Source organism: Lathamus discolor, unplaced genomic scaffold (genome assembly GCF_037157495.1).
Source record: "Lathamus discolor isolate bLatDis1 unplaced genomic scaffold, bLatDis1.hap1 Scaffold_256, whole genome shotgun sequence".
In the NCBI taxonomy this organism is placed as follows: domain Eukaryota; kingdom Metazoa; phylum Chordata; class Aves; order Psittaciformes; family Psittacidae; genus Lathamus; species Lathamus discolor.
The window spans coordinates 39,783-61,194 of NW_027069285.1; the positions used below are offsets into that span (position 1 = coordinate 39,783).

Consider the following 21,412-nt stretch of genomic DNA (forward strand, 5'->3'; position numbering starts at 1 on the left):
GGTCCCAATGGGGTCAATTGGGTCCCAATGTGGTCAGTGGGGTCCCCATGGGGTCATAGAGGGGGCAATGGGGTCCCAATGGGGTCACAGAGGGGATCAATGGGGTCCCAATGGGGTCATACAGGGGGGCAATGGGGTCTCAATGGGGTCGATGGGGTCCCAATGGGGTCATAGAGGGGGGCAATGGGGTCCCAATGGCGTCATAGAGGGGGCAATGGGGCAGTCAACGAGCTGGGGGAGGCACTTACCGAGTGCCGGCTTGACATCCGTGGTGAGGCACTATGGGGTCTATGGGGGGAGTATGGGGGGCAATGGGGTCCCAATGGGGTCATAGAGGGGGGCAGTGGGGGTCCCAATGGGGTCCTAGAGTGGGTCAATGGGGTCCTAAAGGGGGTCGATGGGGTCCCAATGGGGTCATAGAGGGGGGCAATGGGGTCCCAATGGGGGTCGATGGGGTCCCAATGGGGTCATAGAGGGGGCAATGGGGTCCCAATGGGGTCAATGCGGTCCCAATGTGGTCAGTGGGGTCCCAATGGGGTCATAGAGGGGGTCAATTGGGTCCCAATGGGGTCAATGCGGTCCCAATGTGGTCAGTGGGGTCCCAATGGGGTCATAGAGGGGGTCAATGGGGCGGTCAACGAGCTGGGGGAGGCGCTCACCGAGTGCCGGCTTGAGATACGTGGTGAGGGCCCTATGGGGGGAGTATGGGCAATGGGGTCAATGGGGTCCAAAGGGGTCCCAGTGGGGTCATAGAGGGGGGCAGTGGGGGTGTCAATGGGGTCATAGAGGGGGGGCAATGGGGTCCCAATGGGGTCATAGAGGGGGGGCCAATGGGGTCCCAATGGGGTCGATGGGGTCTCAATGGGGTCATAGAGGGGGGCAATGGGGTCATAGAGGGGGGCAGTGGGGTCCCAATGGGGTCAATGGGGTCCCAATGGGGTCATAGAGGGGGGCAATGGGGTCCCAATGGGGTCAATGCGGTCCCAATGTGGTCAGTGGGGTCCCAATGGGGTCATAGAGGGGGGCAATGGGGTCCCAATGGGGTCCCAATGGGGTCATAGAGGGGGTCAATTGGGTCCCAATGGGGTCAATGCGGTCCCAATGTGGTCAGTGGGGTCCCAATGGGGTCATAGAGGGGGTCAATGGGGGCGGTCAACGAGCTGGGGGAGGCGCTCACCGAGTGCCGGCTTGAGATACGTGGTGAGGGCCCTATGGGGGGAGTGTGGGGGGCAATGGGGTCAATGGGGTCCAAAGGGGTCCCAATGGGGTCATAGAGGGGGGCAATGGGGTGTCAATGGGGTCATAGAGGGGGACAATGGGGTCTCAATGGTGTCCCAATGGGGTCACAGAGGGGATCAATGGGGTCGATGGGGTCCCAATGGGGTCATAGAGGGGGGCAATGGGGTCCCAATGGGGTCACAGAGGGGATCAATGGGGTCCCAATGGGGTCATAGAGGGGGGGCAATGGGTTCCCAATGGGGTCATAGAGGGGGGCAATGGGTCCCAGTGGGGTCAATGGGGTCCCAATGGGGTCACCGAGGGGGGCAATGGGGTCATAGAGGGGGTCAATGAGGTCGTAGAGGGGGTCAGTGGGGTCCCAATGGGGTCATAGAGGGGGTCAATGGGGTCCCCAATGGGGTCACCGAGGGGGGCAATGGGGCCCTATGGGGGGCAATGGGGTCATAGAGGGGGTCAATGAGGTCGTAGAGGGGGTCAGTGGGGTCCCAATGGGGTCATAGAGGGGGTCAATGGGGTCCCAATGGGGTCCCAATGGGGTCATAGAGGGGGGCAGTGGTATGGGCAATGCAATCATAGAGGGGGTCAAGGGGGTCCCAAAGGAGTCATAAAGGGGGGCTATGGGGCCCTATGGGGAGCAGTGGGGTCACAGAGGGGGTCAATGGGGTCCCAATTGGGTCATAGAGGGGGGCTATGTGGCCCTATGGGGGGCAATTGGGTCCCAATGGGGTCATAGAGGGGGCCAGTGGGGTCATAGAGGGGGTCAATGGGGTCCAAATGGGGTCAATGGGGTTCCAATGGGGTCCCAATGGGGTCAATGGGATCTCAATGGGGTCATAGAGGGGGTCAATGGGGTGCTCAATGGGGAAGGGGGGTGCTCACCAAGTGCCGGCCCGAGATACGTGGTGAGGGGCATATGGGGGGGCAACGGGGTCACAGATGGGGGGCAATGGGGTGTTGGTGGGGTAATAGGGTGCTGGGGGGGTCTTTAGGGGGTCTTTGGGGTGTTAGAGGGGGGCAATGGGGTGTTGGGGGGGCAATGGGGCTGTTAAGGGGGGGGGGGTGCCAACATCCCCAACCCCCATCTGTCCCCACACAGTGCCCCAGTGAGAGCAGTGGCTGGATGAGATGGTGAGGGGGGGGTAATTATGGGGTGTGGGGGGGGTTGTTAATTATGGGGGGTTTATTTGGGGGGGGTCTAATTTGGGGGTGTTTAATTGGGGGTTAATTATGGGGGGGTTATTAGGGGGTTTCTTAGGGGGGTGTTTAATTGGGGGGGCTACTGGGGGGGTAATTGATGGGGTTTAATTGGGGGTTAATTATAGGGGGTAATTATGGGGGGTAATTGGGAGGGGTTAATGGGGGGTTAATTATAGGAGTGTTTAATGGGGGATTAATTTGGGGTGATTAATTGGGGGGTTAACTGGGGGTTAATTATGGGGGGTTAATTATGGGGGGTTTAATGGGGGTTAATTATGGGAGTGTTTAATGGGGGGTTAATATGGGGGGTGATTAATTGGGGGGTCTAACTGGGGGTTAATTATGGGGGGGGTTAATTATGGGTGTGTTTAATGGGGGGTTAATATGGGGGTGATTAATTGGGGGGGTCTAACTGGGGGTTAATTATGGGGGGGTTAATTATTGGGGGTTAATTGGGGGGTTTAATGGGAGGGTTAAAGAGCCGCCTTACTTGGGGTACACATTTAATTGGGGGCCTCTCCATTAGGGGCATTCATTGGGGGGGGGGGATCAGCACCTAATAGGGGGGTGCTACCCCCATAATGACACCTCCACCCCCCCTTTAGGGCTGCAGGACTCGAGGGGGCTAAATGGAGCCCCCCCCCCCCCCCCCCTTTGAATAAATGGAACCTTCCAAGCTGTGTCTGTGCTTATGGGGGGGGACACGACATCAGAGCGCAATGGGGGTGTCCCCATCTCCCTCCGCCTTTATTGGGGGGGCAGAAGGGGCGGGGGGGGTCCCGTGGAGCAGGAAGAGGAGGCGGAGCCAGCGGCTGAAGAGGAGCCGGAGGCTCCATAGGGATGGAGCCAGGAGCTGCAGGAAGAACGCGCGTCCGGTGGCCAAGCGCACCCGGAGCCGGTGCCGGCGCCGGCTCCAGAGGGAGAGGTGGACACAGGAGAGTGGGAAGAGCCTGGGCAGAGGGAGAAGGAAGGAGGAGGGATGCAATGGGATGCATTGGGATGGAATGGGATGCATTGGGATGGAATGGGATGCAATAGGATGCATAGGGATGCATACAGGTGCAATGGAATGCAATGGGATGCATTGGGATGGAATGGGATGCATTGGGATGCAATGGGATGCATTGGGATGGAATGAGATGCAATAGGATGCATAGGGATGCATACAGGTGCAATGGAATGCAATGGGATGGAATGGGATGCATAGGGATGCAATGGGATGCATTGGGAAGCATAGGGATGCATTGGGATGCAGTGGGATGCATTGGGATGCAATGGGATGCATTGGGATGGAATGGGATGCAATGGGATGCATAGGGATGCATTGGGATGGAATGGGGATGCATTGGGATGGAATGGGATGCAATAGGATGCATAGGGATGCATACAGGTGCAATGGAATGCAATGGGATGCATTGGGATAGAATGGGATGCATAGGGATGCAATGGGATGCATTGGGATGCAATGGGATGCATTGGGAAGCATAGGGATGCATTGGGATGCATTGGGATGCAATGGGATGCATTGGGATGCATTGGGATGCATTGGGATGCAATGGGATGCATTGGGATGCATTGGGATGCATAGGGATGCAATGGGATGCATTGGGAAGCATAGGGATGCATTGGGATGCCTTTGGGATGCAATGGGATGCATTGGGATGCATTGGGATGCATTGGGATGCTTTGGGATGTATGGAAGGGGACGCACCCCAGGAGCTGCAGCTCCTCGTGCTCGCCAGGGCAGGGAGGCAGCGGCCGAGCCAGGAGCAGGAGGTCGGGAGCAGGGAGGTGAGGGCAGGAGGCGGCGATGGCCACGGTGACCGGGCCGGCGGGGTCCCCGGTGCGGGTCACCTGCGGGGACACACGGGGCACGTATGGGGTACGGAGGGGATCTGATGGGGATGCAGGGGGATGTATAGGGGATCTAATGGGGATATATGGGATATAGGGGGATGTATAGGGCATCTAATGGGGATATATGGGATATAGGGGGATAGAGAGGGGATCTAATGGGGATATAGGGGGATAGAGAGGGGATCTAATGGGGATATAGGGGGATAGAGAGGGGATCTAATGGGGATATAGGGGGATAGAGAGGGGATCTAATGGGGATATAGGGGGATAGAGAGGGGATCTAATGGGGATATAGGGGGATAGAGAGGGGATCTAATGGGGATATAGGGGGATAGAGAGGGGATCTAATGGGGATATAGGGGGATAGAGAGGGGATCTAATGGGGATATATGGGATATAGGGGGATGTATAGGGGATCTAATGGGGATATATGGGGATAGAGAGGGGATAGAGTGATGATGTATGGGATATAGGGGGATAGAGAGGGGATCTAATGGGGATATAGGGGGATAGAGAGGGGATCTAATGGGGATATATGGGATATAGGGGGATGTATAGGGGATCTAATGGGGATATATGGGGATAGAGAGGGGATAGAGTGATGATGTATGGGATATAGGGGGACAGATAGGGGATCTAATGGGGATATAGGGGGATAGAGAGGGGATCTAATGGGGATATATGGGATATAGGGGGATAGAGAGGGGATCTAATGGGGATATATGGGGATAGAGAGGGGATAGAGAGGGGATCTAATGGGGATATAGGGGGATAGAGAGGGAATCTAATGGGGATATAGGGGGATAGAGAGGGGATCTAATGGGGATATATGGGATATAGGGGGATAGAGAGGGGATCTAATGGGGATATATGGGATATAGGGGGACAGAGAGGGGATCTAATGGGGATATATGGGGATAGAGAGGGGATAGAGTGATGATGTATGGGATATAGGGGGATAGATAGGGGATATAGGGATGATGTATGGGATATAGGGGGATAGACAGGGGATATAGGGATGATGTATGGGATATAGGGGGATAGACAGGGGATCTAACGGGATATATGGGATATAGGGGGATAGATAGGGAATCTAATGGGGATATATGGGATATAGGGGATAGATAGGGGATATAGGGATGATGTATGGGATATAGGGGGATATATATGGGATATAGTGATGATATATGGGATAAGGGGGATAGAGAGGGGATATAGGGATGATGTGTGGGATATAGGGGGATAGAGAGGGGATCTAATGGGGATATATGGGATACAGGGGGATATATATGGGATATAGTGATGATATACGAGATATAGGGGGATAGAGAGGGCATCTAATGGGGATATATGGGATATAGGGGGATAGAGAGGGGATCTAATGGGGATACATGGGATACAGGGGGATATATATCGGATATAGTGATAATATATGAGATATAGGGGGATAGAGAGGGGATCTAATGGGGATATATGGGATATAGGGGGATGTATAGGGGATCTAATGGGGATATATGGGATATAGGGGGATAGAGAGGGGATCTAATGGGGATACATGGGATATAGGGGGATATATATGGGATATAGTGATGATATATGGGATATAGGGGGATGTACAGGGGATCTAATGGGGATATATGGTATATAGGGGGATAGATAGGGGATAGAGTGATGATGTACGGGGTATAGGGGGATAGACAGGGGATCTAATGGGGATATATGGGATATAGGGGGATAGAGAGGGGATCTAATGGGGATATATGGGATATAGGGGGATAGAGAGGGGATCTAATGGGGATATATGGGATATAGGGGGATAGAGAGGGGATCTAATGGGGATATATGGGATACAGGGGGATATATATGGGATATAGTGATGATATATGAGATATAGGGGGATAGAGAGGGGATCTAATGGGGATATATGGGATATAGGGGGATATATATGGGATATAGTGATGATATATGGGATATAGGGAGATGTATAGGGGATCTAATGGGGATATATGGGATATAGGGGGATAGAGAGGGGATCTAATGGGGATATATGGGATATAGGGGGATAGAGGGGATAGAGTGATGATGTATGGGATATAGGGGGATAGAGAGGGAATCTAATGGGGATATAGGGGATATAGGGGGATAGAGAGGGGATCTAATGCGGATATATGGGATATAGGGGGATAGAGAGGGCATCTAATGGGGATATATAGGATATAGGGGGATAGAGAGGGGATCTAATGGGGATATATGGGATACAGGGGGATATATATGGCATATAGTGATAATATATGAGATATAGGGGGATAGAGAGGGGATCTAATGGGGATATATGGGATATAGGGGGATATATATGGGATATAGTGATGATATATGGGATATAGGGGGATGTATAGGGGATCTAATGGGGATATATGGTATATAGGATAGATAGGGGATAGAGTGATGATGTACGGGGTATAGGGGGATAGACAGGGGATCTAATGGGGATATATGGGATATAGGGGGATAGATAGGGGATCTAGGGATGATATATGGGATATAGGGGGATCTATAGGGGATATAGTGATGATATATGGGATATAGGGGGATAGATAGGGGATAGAGTGATGATATATGGGATATAGCGGGATAGATAGGGGATCTAATGGGGATATATGGGATATAGGGAGATAGGGGATACAGTGATGATGTATGGGATACAGGGGGATCTATAGGGGATCTAGTGATGATATATAGGCTATACGGTGACATATAGGGTACATAATCATGTATGGAATATAAAGTGATATGTAAAACATCTAATGATAACATACAGAATATATGGTGACATGTAGGGCATATAATATTAACATATAGAATATATAAGCTATATAATAATGATACATAGGCTATATAATAATATATAGGACATACGCTGACATATAGGCTAGTTAATGATGATATATAAGATACATAAGACCTATATAGTGCACTCATAGACTGTATAATGACAATATATATGTTATACATGACATATAGGCTCTATGGGGGCACTCATAGGCTATATAATGATGATCTATGTGATATACAGGGTCTATAGAGGGCACTCTGTATAAGGATGGTGTATGTGATATATAGGGTCTATAGGGTGCTCATAGGCTATATAATCATGATGTATGTGATCTATAGGGTCTACATAAGATGGTGTATGGGATATACAAAGTCTATAGGGGCACTCATAGGCTATGTAACGATGGTATACGTGATATACAGGGTCTATAGGGGCACTCATAGGCTATATAAGATGGTGTATGTGATAGACAGGGTCTATAACGATGGTATATGTCATATATAGGGTCTATAGGGGCGCTCATAGGCTATATGATGATGATATATGTGATCTATAGGGTCTACATAAGATGGTGTATGTGACAGGGTCTATAGGGGCACTCACAGGCTATATAACGATGGTATATGTGATATATACAGTCTGTAACAATGGTGTATGTGATAAACAGGGTCTATAGGAACACTCATAGGCTATATAAGATGGTATATGTGATCTATAGGGTCTATAGGGGCACTCATAGGCTATTTAAGATGGTATATGTGACATACAGGGTCTATGGGGGCACTCATAGGCTATGTAAGGATGGTATATGTGATATATAGGGCCTATATAAGATGATATATTTAATATACAGGGTCTACATAAGATGGTATATGTGATATACAGGGTCTATAAGGGCAAATAAAGGCTATATAACGATGATATATGTGCTCTATAGGGTCCATAGGGGCAGATAAAGGCTATATAACGATGATATATGTGATATACAGGGTCTATAAGGGCAGATAAAGGCCATATAACGATATATGTGCTCTACAGGGTCCATAGGGCCACATAAAGGCTATATAACGAGGATATATGCCCTCTATAGGGTCCATAGGGTCAGATAAAGGCTATATAACGATGACATATGCCCTCTATAGGGTCCATAGGGGCAGATAAAGGCTATATAACGATGACATATGCCCTCTATAGGGTCCATAGGGCCACATAAAGGCTATATAACGATGACATACGTCCTCTGTAGGGTCCATAGGGCCACATAAAGGCTATATAACGATGACATATGCCCTCTATAGGGTCCATAGGGGCAGATAAAGGCTATATAACGATGACATATGCCCTCTATAGGGGTCCATAGGGCCACATAAAGGCTATATAACGATGACATATGCCCTCTATAGGGTCCATAGGGCCACATAAAGGCTATATAACGATGACATATGCCCTCTATAGGGTCCATAGGGCCACATAAAGGCTATATAACGATGACATATGCCCTACGATGACATATGCCCTCTATAGGGTCCATAAGGGCAGATAAAGGCTATATAACGATGACATATGCCCTCTATAGGGTCCATAGGGGCAGATAAAGGCTATATAACGATGACATATGCCCTCTATAGGGTCCATAGGGGCAGATAAAGGCTATATAACGATGACATATGCCCTCTATAGTGTCCATAGGGCCACATAAAGGCTATATAACGATGACATACGCCCTCTATAGGGTCCATAGGGCCACATAAAGGCTATATAACGATGACATATGCCCTCTATAGGGTCCATAGGGGCAGATAAAGGCTATATAGCGATGACATATGCCTCTATAGGGTCCATAGGGGCAGATAAAGGCTATATAACGATGACATATGCCCTCTATAGGGTCCATAGGACCACATAAAGGCTATATAACGATGACATACGCCCTCTATAGGGTCCATAGGGCCACATAAAGGCTATATAACGATGACATATGCCCTCTATAGTGTCCATAGGGCCACATAAAGGCTATATAACGATGACATATGCCCTCTATAGGGTCCATAGGACCACATAAAGGCTATATAACGATGACATACGCCCTCTATAGGGTCCATAGGGCCACATAAAGGCTATATAACGATGACATATGCCCTCTATAGGGTCCATAGGGGCAGATAAAGGCTATATAACGATGACATATGCCCTCTATAGGGTCCATAGGGCCACATAAAGGCTATATAACGATGACATACGCCCTCTATAGGGTCCATAGGGGCACATAAAGGCTATATAACGATGACATATGCCCTCTATAGTGTCCATAGGGCCACATAAAGGCTATATAACGATGACATATGCCCTCTATAGGGTCCATAGGGCCACATAAAGGCTATATAACGATGACATATGCCCTCTATAGGGTCCATAGGGCCACATAAAGGCTATATAACGATGACATACGCCCTCTATAGGGTCCATAGGGCCACATAAAGGCTATATAACGATGACATATGCCCTCTATAGGGTCCATAGGGGCAGATAAAGGCTATATAACGATGACATATGCCCTCTATAGGGTCCATAGGGCCACATAAAGGCTATATAACGATGACATACGCCCTCTATAGGGTCCATAGGGGCACATAAAGGCTATATAACGATGACATATGCCCTCTATAGTGTCCATAGGGCCACATAAAGGCTATATAACGATGACATATGCCCTCTATAGGGTCCATAGGGCCACATAAAGGCTATATAACGATGACATATGCCCTCTATAGGGTCCATAGGGCCACATAAAGGCTATATAACGATGACATATGCCCTCTATAGGGTCCATAGGACCACATAAAGGCTATATAACGATGACATATGCCCTCTATAGGGTCCATAGGGGCAGATAAAGGCTATATAACGATGACATACGCCCTCTGTATGGTCCATAAGGGGCTCTCTCCCCTCACCTGCACGAACTCGCTCTCCAGCAGCCGCAGCTTCCCTCAGCGGCCCCAGCTCCCCCCGGGCCAGGCAGCGCCGCAGCCGGCCCATGGCGGGGCGGGCACCGCGGGGCTGGGGCCGGGGGCCCGGGAGGGAACCGGATGGAACCGGGAGGGATCCGGATGGAACCGGGAAGGATCCGGATGGGACCACGGAAGGGGGGGGGGGGGGGGGGGGGCACACACGGAGTTACCGGACGCTCCGAGCCCCGGCGCTGCCGCCGCTCAAGATGGCGCCGGGGACGCCTCAAGATGGCGCCCGCGGCCAAGCGCGCCGAAGCCGGCAAGCCACGCCCCCCACCCCATTGATATCTGCATAGCCACGCCCCTTTGTGGGAGGGGGTTTGTCGTGGCCACGCCCCTCCGGTTGTGACCACGCCTCCTTCCCGGCCTCCCCCGCGCGCGGCCAAGATGGCGGCCGGGCTGCGGTGGCTGTCGCTGTCGGCGCTGGTGGCGGCGGCGCTGGGCAGCGGCGGGAGCTGCCGGGGCGGGCCCGGGCTGAGGTGAGCGGGCTCATTAATATGCATGAGGGGGGCGGGGTTTGGCGGGGAGCGTTAATATTCATGAGGGAGCGTGGCCGTGGTCACGTGGGGGCGGTGCTTTATGAGGCGGCTCCGATGTGCGCTTAGAGCTTATGCATAGTAATGAGGAGGCGTGGTCAGAGGTTATTAATATTAATGAGGAGTGACGCGTTGGGAGGCTGGTGTGATCAGTATTAATGCAAGGGTAAATGTGCTCGGAGTTCATTAATATTACCGAAAGATGAATGCGTTCGTTAATATTAATGAATTAAAACCCTCATTAATATTAATGAGGGTATGAGGGCGTTTATGTTAATTAGAAGGGGGTTTCACGTGATGAAATCTCATTAAGACTATTTATATGTGTGCTGGAGGTCATTGATATTAATAAGCCACGGGGTTATACTGGGTGCTCTTTGATTAATATTAATAACTTGGATTAGAATAATAAGACCTATGAATATTAATGAATAAAGTATTTTAATCGTTTATATTAATGAGAAACAGGAGAATGTGCATTAAAGCTTAATATTAGTGAATGTAGTAGCTTAATCGTTAATATTAATGAGGGGATGGCCAGCTTAGAGGCGGTTTCTTATTTATCTCATGAATATTAATGAAGGAATGGGCAACTTAAGTTGTGTCTGCTTAATCTCATTAATATTAATGAGGGTGGCTATTAGCTATTATCTGCTTATTAATAATGGTGCCCCTTCACCTCTGGTTCAGGGCATCAATGTTAATGAGGGGTGGGAGGTGTCGGGTGTGGCTCATGAATATGAATGATCGCGGGGAGGAATCGGGTGTGGCTCATGAATATTAATGAGGGGTGTCCCCATTGGCCCCCTGCGGCAGCCCTCGGAGCTGCGGGACACCGAGCCCTGCTCCCTGCCCCTGGAGCACTCCTTTGAGCCGGGTAAGCCTCAACCCCCCCCCCCATCAACACGGGGGGGTCCCATAGGCCCCATTGTGCCCCATAGGCCCCATTGTGCCCCATTGCTCCCATTGTGCCCCATTGCCCCCATTGCTCCCATTGTGCCCCATTGTGCCCCATTGCTCCCATTGTGCCCCATTGCTCCCATTGTGCCCCATTGCTCCCATTGTGCCCATTGCCCCCACTGTGCCCCCATTGTTCCCCATTGCCCCCATTGTGCCCCATTGCCCCCATTGTGCCCCCATTGTCCCCATTGTCCCTATTGGGTCTCTATTGCCCCCACTGTGCCCCCACTGTCCCCACTGCCCCTATTGTGCCCCATTGTCCCATTGTCCCCATTGCCCCCATTGTGCCCCCATTGTGCCCCCATTGTGCCCCATTGCCCCCATTGTCCCCATTGCCCCATTGTGCCCATTGCCCCCATTGCCCCCATTGTCCCCATTGCCCCCATTGTCCCCATTGCCCCCATTGTCTCCATTGTCCCCATTTGCCCCCATTAGCCCCCATTGCCCCCATTGTCCCCATTGCCCCCATTGTGCCCCATTGCCCCCCTGCAGACGATGCCCCCGCTTCCGCCGCCGGGGGACCCTGACCTGGACCCCGGGCCCGAGCCTGGGCTGAGCCTGGCGCAGAAGCAGCTCACGGAGGACGAGCGCAACCAACTGCGGGTACGGGGGGGCCGGGATGTGGGGACACCCCATAGGGGGTGATGGAGGGGATGGGGTCACCCCATAGGGGGTGATGGAGGGGATGGGGTCACCCCATAGGGGGTGATGGAGGGGATGGGGTCACCCCATAGGGGGTGATGGGGACATGGGGTCACCCCATAGGGGGTGATGGAGGGGATGGGGTCACCCCATAGGGGGTGATGGAGGGGATGGGGTCACCCCATAGGGGGTGATGGGGACATGGGGTCACCCCATAGGGGGTGATGGGGGGGATGGGGTCACCCCATAGGGGGTGATGGAGGGGATGGGGTCACCCCATAGGGGGTGATGGGGACATGGGGTCACCCCATAGGGGGTGATGGAGGGGATGGGGTCACCCCATAGGGTGTGATGGGGACATGGGGTCACCCCCATAGGGGGTGATGGGGGGGATGGGGTCACCCCATAGGGGGTGATGGAGGGGATGGGGTCACCCCATAGGGGGTGATGGGGACATGGGGTCACCCCATAGGGGGTGATGGAGGGGATGGGGTCACCCCATAGGGGGTGATGGGGACATGGGGTCACCCCATAGAGGGGTGATGGAGGGGATGGGGTCACCCCATAGGGGGTGATGGGGACATGGGGGTCACCCCCATAGGGGGTGATTGGGGGGGATGGGGTCACCCCATAGTGGGTAATGGGGGGGATGGGGTCACCCCATAGGGTTCAATGGGGGGGATGGTGTCACTCCATAGGGGGTTATGGGGGGGTTGAGGTCACCCCATGGGGTGCAGTGGGGGATGGGCTCACCCCATGGGGTGCAGTGGGGGTTGGGGTCACCCCATAGGGTTCAATGGGGGGATGGGCTCACCCCATGGGGTGCAGTGGGGGATGGGCTCACCCCATAGGGTTCAATGGGGGGATGGGCTCACCCCATGGGGTGCAGTGGTGGGGATGGGCTCACCCCATAGGGTTCAATGGGGGGGTATGGGCTCACCCCATAGGGTTCAATGGGGGGATTGGCTCACCCCATGGGGTGCAGTGGGGGGATGGGCTCACCCCATAGGGTTCAATGGGGGGATGGGCTCCCCCCATGGGGTGCAGTGGGGGGATGGGCTCCCCGCGGTGACCGGGCTGGGCCCCGCAGGAGGTGGCCGCCAGGGACGGGCTGTACCGCGTGCGCATCCCCCAGGCGGGCGCCGGCACCCGGCGAGGACCCCGCCGGCGCCCACGTGACCTCGTTCGTGCGCGCGGTCAGTGGGGGGGGGGGGGCACCCGGTATGGGGGGGGGGATGCGGGGACCAGTATCCGTGCCCCATATCCGGTATCCGTGCCCCATATCCTGTATCCGTGCCCCATATCCGGTATCCGTGCCCCATCTCCTGTATCCGTGCCCCATATCCGGTATCCGTGCCCCATATCCTGTATCCGTGCCCCATATCCTGTATCCGTGCCCCATATCCGGTATCCGTGCCCCATATCCGGTATCCATGCCCCATATCCTGTATCCGTGCCCCATATCCGGTATCCGTGCCCCATATCCGGTATCCGTACCCCATATCCTGTATCCGTGCCCCATATCCGGTATCCATGCCCCATATCCTGTATCCGTGCCCCATATCCTGTATCCGTACCCCATATCCGGTATCCATACCCCATATCCTGTATCCGTGCCCCATACCCTGTATCCATACCCCATATCTGGTATCCGTGCCCCATATCCTGTATCCGTACCCCATATCCTGTATCCATACCCCGTATCCGGTATCCGTACCCCATATCCTGTATCCATACCCCATATCCTGTATCCATACCCCATCTCCTGTATCCATACCCCATCTCCTGTATCCATATCCTATATCCTGTATCCGTACCCCATCTCCTGTATCCATACCCCATATCCTGTATCCGTACCCCATATCCTGTATCCATACCCCATATCCGGTATCCATACCCCATCTCCTGTATCCATATCCTATATCCTGTATCCGTACCCCATATCCTGTATCCATACCCCCATCTCCTGTATCCATACCCCATACCCTGTATCCATACCCCATCTCCTGTATCCATACCCCATCTCCTGTATCCATACCCCATCTCCTGTATCCATACCCCATGCACACATCCCATATCCCGTATATCCCATACCTCACATTCCCATATTCCACATCCATTTCCTGTATTCCCTTATCCATACCCCACACCGTGTTGTCTCTGTGTCTCCATATTCTGGTGTCTCGTATCCCATATCCGTATCCCATATCCTGTATCCATACCCGTACATATATCCCGTATCCCATATATCCATATTCTATACCCATACCACATATCCCATATGCCGTACCTCATATCCTGTACTCCGTATCCCATATATCCCATATCCCATACTCCGTATCCCATATACCCCATATCTCATACTCCATACGCCATATCCCATATCCCGTTTCCTATACCACATATCCCATATTCCATATCATATACTATATGTCCGTATATTACATATCTCGTACCCCCTATCCCATATATCACACATACCGTACTCCATATCCCATATACCGCATACCCCATATCTCATATTGCGTATCCTGTACCCCGTATCCTATACCCCATATATCCCTTATATCCTAATACCCCATGCTCCCTATCCCATCTATCCTATCTATCCCATATCCTATACCCCATATCCCATACCCCGTACCCCGTATCTCATCTATCCCATATGCCCCATATCCCGTATCCCATACCCCATATCCCATACGCTATCTATCCCATATCCCATACCCCATACCCCGTATCTCATCTATCCCATATACCCCGTATCACATACCCCATACCTCGTACCCCATACCCCATATCACATACCCCATATCCCATACCCCCACACCCCATATCCCACACCCCATAACCCCCATCCCACCTATCCCCTTTACCCCATACCCCCCATCCCATCTATCCGCTTTACCCCATACCCCCTATCCCATGTATCCCATCTATCCCCTATACCCCCCATCCCATCTATCCCCTATACCCCATACCCCTGTCCCATGTATCCATCTACCCCTATACCCCATACCCCCCATCCCATCTCTCCCCTGTACCCCACACCCCCCATCCCATCTATCCCCTTTACCCCATACCCTCATCCTATCTATCCCATACCCCCCATCCCATCTATCCCCTGTACCCCATACCCCCCATCCCATCTATCCCCTTTACCCCATACCCCCCATTCCATCTATCCCCTTTACCCCATACCCCCATCCCATGCATCCCATCTATCCCCCATACCCCATATCCCATGTATCCCATGTATCCCCTATACCCCACCCCATCTATCCCCTTTACCCCACACCCCCCACCCCATCTATCCCATACCCCCACCCCATCTCTCCCCTGTACCCCACGCCCCCCCCATTGCCCCCGTTACCCCCCGTCCCTGCCCGTCCGCAGTGCGCGCTGCTGGAATCGCGCCTCTCGGACGAGCTCTCGGTGCACGTGGACGTGGCCGGGAACGTGGTGGCGCTGGGGGTGGTGGTGGCGGCGCCGGGGTCCTGCCGGGGCTCCCCGGTGCCGGACGCGGACCTGGAGCTCTTCAACAGCACCGTGGTGCTGAGACAGCCCCTGCCCGCGCCACGTGAGAGGGGATGGGGTGGGATGGGGATGGGGATGGGATGGGGATGGGATGGGGATGGGGATGGGGATGGGATGGGATGGGGATGGGGATGGGATGGGGATGGGATGGGGGATGGATGGGGATGGGGATCGGGATGGGGATGGGGATGGGATGGGGATGGGGATGGGGATGGGATGGGGATGGGGATGGGGATGGGATGGGGATGGGGATCGGGATGGGGATGGGGATGGGGTGGGGAGGGGATGGGATGGGGATGGGATGGGATTGGGATGGGGATGGGATGGGGATGGGATGGGGATGGGATGGGAATGGGATGGGGTGGGGATGGGGATGGGATGGGATAGGATGGGGATGGGATGGAATGGAATGGGGATGAGGATGGGTTGGGGATGGGATGGGGATGGGGATGGGATGGGGAGGAGAAGAGATGGGGATGGGGATGGGGAAGGGATTGGGAGGGGATGGGAGGCTCATGGGGGGGATGTTTTGGAGGACACGTGACCCCCCCTCATTGCCCCCCCCAGCCCCGAGACCGCAGCATTCATCCGGCACCTGGAGCAGGAGCAGGCTCAGCGCGCCCGGAACCCGCAGGAGCAGCGCTCCGTTCTTCGCCAAAATACGTGAGGGCACCCCCAAAAACACCCCAGAACCACCAAAAAACACCCCGAGACCACCCCCAAAACACCCCAAATCACCCCTAAACCACCCCAAAACAACCAAAACCGCCCCAAAAGCATCCGAAAACACCCCTAAAACACCCAGAACCACCCCTAAAAACCACCAAAACCACCCCAGAACACCAAAACCACCTAAACCCACCCCAAACTAACCCAAAACACCCCAAAACCAACCCCAAACCACCCCAAACCAGCCCCAAAACACCCCAAATCCACCCCAAAACACCCCAAAATCACCCCTAAACCACCCCTAAACCACCCCAAACCACCCCAAAGCCACCCCAAACCACCCAAAAACCAGCCCCAAAACACCCAAAACCACCCTGAATACCCCCAAAACAGCTCAATGCCCCCCATCTGCCCCCCCCACCCCGTATCTGCCCCAAACCCCTCCTGTCCCCCCCAATTGCCCCCTCTCACCCCATAGGGTCCCTCAAACCCTATCCCCCACCCTTGACACCCCCAAACCCTTCCCCTCCCCCCCACTTTTGGGTCCCTTTGGGGGGGGGATTTGGGGGTGACCCCCCCTTTCCCCCCCCCCCCCACAGTGGATGTACATCATCCCCATCGTCCTCTTCCTCATGATGTCCGGAGCTCCCGACGCAGGGGGGGGACAAGGGGGAGCCCCAGGAGGTGGGGGGAGCGGGGAGGGGGCGATGACCCCCCCCCAAGTCCCCCCCAAACCCTCCCTTTTTGTGTGTGACCCCCCGATTTTGGGGGTCATTAAATAAACCCATTTGTGCCCCCCCCCATTTGCTGCCTCGTTTTGGGGGGGACACAAGGGTGGGGGGAGCACCCCGGTCCCTCTTGCCCCCCCCCCCCCCCCCCAGCACCCCAGGGTGGGAGATTCCCCCCTCCCCATTCATTCATTAAGCTGAAGGTGGGCGGGGCTTAAAGGGGAGTGGGTGTGGCTGCCGTAGTGGGCGGGGCTTGGCGGCGGGTGTGGCCAATCAGAGGAGGTGGGCGGGGCGAAAGGCGTGGCGCGCCCCGCCGTTGGGCGGCTCCTATCACCGCCGGTGGGCGGGGCTTGGCGGAGGCAATGGGAGGGGCTTAACGTAGCGGATAGCGCGGTGGGCGGGGGCTTGGGGGCAGTGGGCGGGGCTTAGCGCCCGTAGGGGCCGGTACCGGTACCGTGGGGGGGGGGGGGGTGGGGGGGGGCAACGCTTATCACGCCGGTACCGGGCGTGTGGGCGGGGCTTTGTGGCGGTGGGCGGGGCCAAGCGGTGGGCGGGGCCAAGCGGAGGTGGACGTTTGGGGGGGGGGGGGGGCGGGGCCGGGAGTCGCCGCTGTCACCGCGCCGGGGGCTCCGCTCCGCCGCTGCCCGGTGGCCGCGCCCGGCACCGCCGGTAGGAACCGATGGGGGGGGGGGGGGCTTGGGGGTGGGGGGGGGGGGGGCAAACGGAGGGATGGGGGAGGGGGGGGGATCACCCATAGTGGGGGTAAAGGGGGGGGGGAATCGGTGTTACCGGATGGGGGGGGGTTGCAATGCACCAGGGAGGGGTCGTGCAAGGGAATTGGGGGGGGATGTAATGGGGGGGGGGTGTCCCTTTAAGGGGGGGGGGGGGGCCGTGCAATGCACCCAGGGGACACGTGTAAAGGGGCGTGGGGGGGGGGGGGGGGGGGGGGTGCGTGTGCAAAGGACCACCCCCCCCCCCCCCCCCCCCGTGCAAGGCAATGGAACCGGTTTGCAATGGTGGTGGGAGGGGGGGGGGGGGTGCTTGTGCAAGGAGGGGGGGGGGGGGTGCTGACAACGTGTGCAAGGGCCATAGGGGCCACACGTGTTCCATAGGGGACACACGTGTTCCATAGGGGACACATGTGCCCTATAGGGACACGTGTGTGACCACCCCCCCCCCCCCCCCCACACACACACCCCACTCGTGTCACGTGTCCATTGCATGGTGGTTGGGGGGGGGGGGGGGGGGTCGGTTTGCACACGCGTGTGCAAGCACCCGGCCTCGTTTTGATGCCCCCCCCCCACCTTCACGTGTCCGACCCCCCCCCCCCCCCCCCAAAATATCGCGTGCACACGCGTGTGCGCGCGCGCGGGCGTGCCGCGTGTGGGCTGCGTGTGCGCGGCCACGGGGAGGGCCCCGGCGGTTGCCATGGCGACCGCGGAGGATGCTGGGCGGCCGCCGTGTTGCACACGCGTGTGCTTCCCATGTGCTCCCGGTGGCAACACACGTGTCCTATGCACGCACGCACACACACACCCTTTGCACACGCGTGTTCCCGGTGCACACGCGTGTTCTGTGTCATGTCTCGTGTGTGTGTGTTTCCCCCCCCCCCCCCCAACTAAGGCCCCATCACAACTGGTTCAAGGGCCCCCAATGTCGCGGCGCTGCCGTGTCCTCGCGTGTGTCCCCGTGTCCCCCCCCGGGACCCGCTCCACTTCGCGCTATAAATAACCTGACCCGGCCCCCGGCGCGTGCGAGGCGGACGTGTGCAAAGCGTGTGCAAAGCGTGTGCAAAGCGTGGTGCCAGGCGTACACGCAAGCACGCGCGAGGCGTGTTGCACAAGCATGCGCGTGGCGTGTGCAGAAGCATGTGCAAAGCAGGCGCGTGGCAATGCGCACAAGCACGTGCGAGGGACGCGCACAAGCGCACGCGAGGCGTGTGCAAGGCATGTGCATAAGCCGTGTGCGAGGCGTGTGTGTGCCGTGCGCACAAGCGTGTGCCAGGCGTATGCACAAGCACGTGCGAGGCGTGTGCACAGCCGTGCGTGTGCCGTGTGCACAACCGTGTCTGTGCTGTGTGCACAAGCGTGTGCACAACCATGTGTGTGCCGTGCGCACAAGCATGTGCGTGCTGTGTGCACAACCGGGCTCGTGCCGTGTGCACAACCGTGTTTGTGGCGTGTGCACAAGCATGTGCAAGGCATGTACGTGCCGTGTGCACAACCATGTGCAAGGCATGTGTCTGCTGTGTGCACAACCATGTGCAAGGCATGTGCACAACCATGTGTGTGCTGTGTGCACAACCATGTGCAAGGCATGTGCGTGCCATGTGCACAACCATGCGTGTGTCGTGTGCACAACCATACGTGTGCCGTGTGTACAACCATGCATGTGCCGTGTGTATAACCATGTGCCGTGCCGTGTGCACAACCATGTGCAAGGCATGTGCACAACCATGTGTGTGCTATGTGCACAACCATGTGCGAGGCATGTGCGTGCCGTGTGCACAACCATGTGTGTGCCGTGTGCACAACCATGTGCAAGGCATGTGCACAACGATGTGTGTGCCGTGTGCACAAGCATGTTCGTGCCATATGCACAAGCATGTGCAATGCATGTGTGTGCCGTGTGCACAACCATGTGTAAGGCATGTGCACAACCATGCATGTGCCGTGTGCACAACCATGTGCGTGCCGTGTGCACAAGCGCCTCGCACGGGGCTCCCTTTGCACACGCGTGTGCAAGCGTGTGGGTGCACCGGGGGGGGGATCACACACGTAGGAAGTCCCCCCCGCACCCCACACATGTGCTGGGGCCCCATAGCCTTGCACACGCGTGTGCGACACACGTATGAACACACGTGTGCGAGGACAGGGGGGGTGGGGGGGGCATTTTGGGGAGGTTCAGGGTGTTTTGTGGTGTTTCGAGGTGATTTTGGGTTGGTTTTGGGGCATTTTTAGGGTGTTTTGGGTGTCTTTTTGGGTGTTTTGGGTGTGTTTGGGGTTTGTTTTAGGGCATTTTGAGGTGATTTTGGGGTGTTTGGGGGCATTTTAGGGGGTTTTGGGTGTCTTTTAGGTGTTTTTGGGTGGTTTTGGTGTGGTTTAGGGTGTTTTGGGGTGTTTTGATGTGATTTTGGGGTGTTTGGGGCATTTTAGGGAGTTTTAGGTGTCTTTTAGGCTTTCTTGGGTGGTTTTGGTGTGGTTTAGGGTGTTTTGGGGGTGTTCTGATGTGATTTTGGGGTGTTTTGGGGCATTTTAGGGAGTTGTGGGTGTCTTTTAGGCGGTTTTGGGTGATTCTGGTGTGGTTTAGGGAGTTCTAGGGTGTTTTGGGGGTGTTTTAGGGTATTTTGGGCCATTTTGGTGTGTTTTAGGGAGTTTTGGGGTGTTTGGGAGCATCTGGGGGTGGTTTTGGGGCATTTTGGGTGTGATTTGGGGTGTTTTGGGGGTGTTTTAGTGTGCTTTGGGGCGTTTTGGTGTGTTTTGGGTGGTTTTGGGGTGTCTGAGTGTATTGGGGGGACTCCAGGCTTGGTTTTGGGGTGTTTGACAGTGTTTTGGGGTGGTTTTGGGTGTCTGAGGGACTTTTTGGGTGCCCTTTCCTGTTCTGGGGGGTCTGGGCCCATTGTGGGGGTCTCTAGGCCCATTTTTGGGGTGCCTGGAGCCGTTTCTGGGGTCCCCGACCCCATTTTCGGGGTCTGCGGCGCCGTTTTTGGGGTCCCCAACCCCGTTTTGGTGCTCCCTGACCCCGTTTTGGGGCTCCCCATCGCAGGTGATGCTGGACGATGCCCGGGTGCCTTTCTGGGGCCCCTATGGGTGGTTTTGGGGTCATTTTGGGGTTTTAGAGTCATTTGGGGGGGTTTGGGGTCCCCGACCCCATTTTCTGGGTCCCCAGAGCCAGTTTTGGGTTTCTTGACCCCGTTTTCGGGGTTCCTGACCCCGTTTTGGGGCTCCCCATCGCAGGTGATGCTGGACGATGCCCGGGTGCCTTTCTGGGGTCCCTATGGGTGTTTTGGGGGTCATTTTGGGGGGGGTTTCGGGTCATTTGGGGGGAGTTTGGGGTCCCCGACCCCATTTTCAGGGTCGCTGGACCCGTTTTTGGGGTCCTTGACCCCATTTTGGGGGCTCCCTGACCCCGTTTTGGGGCTCCCCATTGCAGGTGTTGATAGACGATGCCCCGGTGCCTTTCTGGAGTCCCTATGTGTGTTTT

At 55.2% G+C, this 21,412-nt stretch overlaps 2 protein-coding genes and 1 long non-coding RNA gene across 3 annotated transcripts in view; 2 read left to right on the forward strand and 1 right to left on the reverse strand.

The window, feature by feature from the left end:
• The window catches only part of MYBPC2 (myosin binding protein C2), a 35,482-nt gene extending 33,114 nt beyond the window's left edge, over window positions 1–2,368 (forward strand). The window contains 1 exon segment of the mRNA XM_065664539.1: window positions 2,336–2,368. Within this exon segment, the coding sequence (XP_065520611.1) occupies window positions 2,336–2,346 (11 nt within the window). The 3' untranslated portion in view covers window positions 2,347–2,368.
• Window positions 2,369–3,118: 750 nt separating this feature from the next.
• Window positions 3,119–10,256, reverse strand: LOC136006512 (uncharacterized). Its single transcript, XR_010609169.1, has 3 exons — window positions 10,081–10,256; window positions 4,148–4,290; window positions 3,119–3,386 (listed from the first exon to the last, which is right to left on the reverse strand). It is a non-coding gene; the product is annotated as an uncharacterized LOC136006512 (long non-coding RNA).
• A 223-nt stretch (window positions 10,257–10,479) lies between these two features.
• On the forward strand, window positions 10,480–17,282 carry EMC10 (ER membrane protein complex subunit 10). Its single transcript, XM_065664540.1, is given in 10 exon segments — window positions 10,480–10,616; window positions 11,489–11,550; window positions 12,126–12,131; window positions 12,134–12,166; window positions 12,169–12,236; window positions 13,366–13,425; window positions 13,427–13,471; window positions 15,672–15,850; window positions 16,380–16,471; window positions 17,079–17,282. Coding segments are annotated over 10 exon segments (822 nt in total). The 5' UTR covers window positions 10,480–10,524; the 3' UTR covers window positions 17,264–17,282.
• Window positions 17,283–21,412: the final 4,130 nt, after the last annotated feature.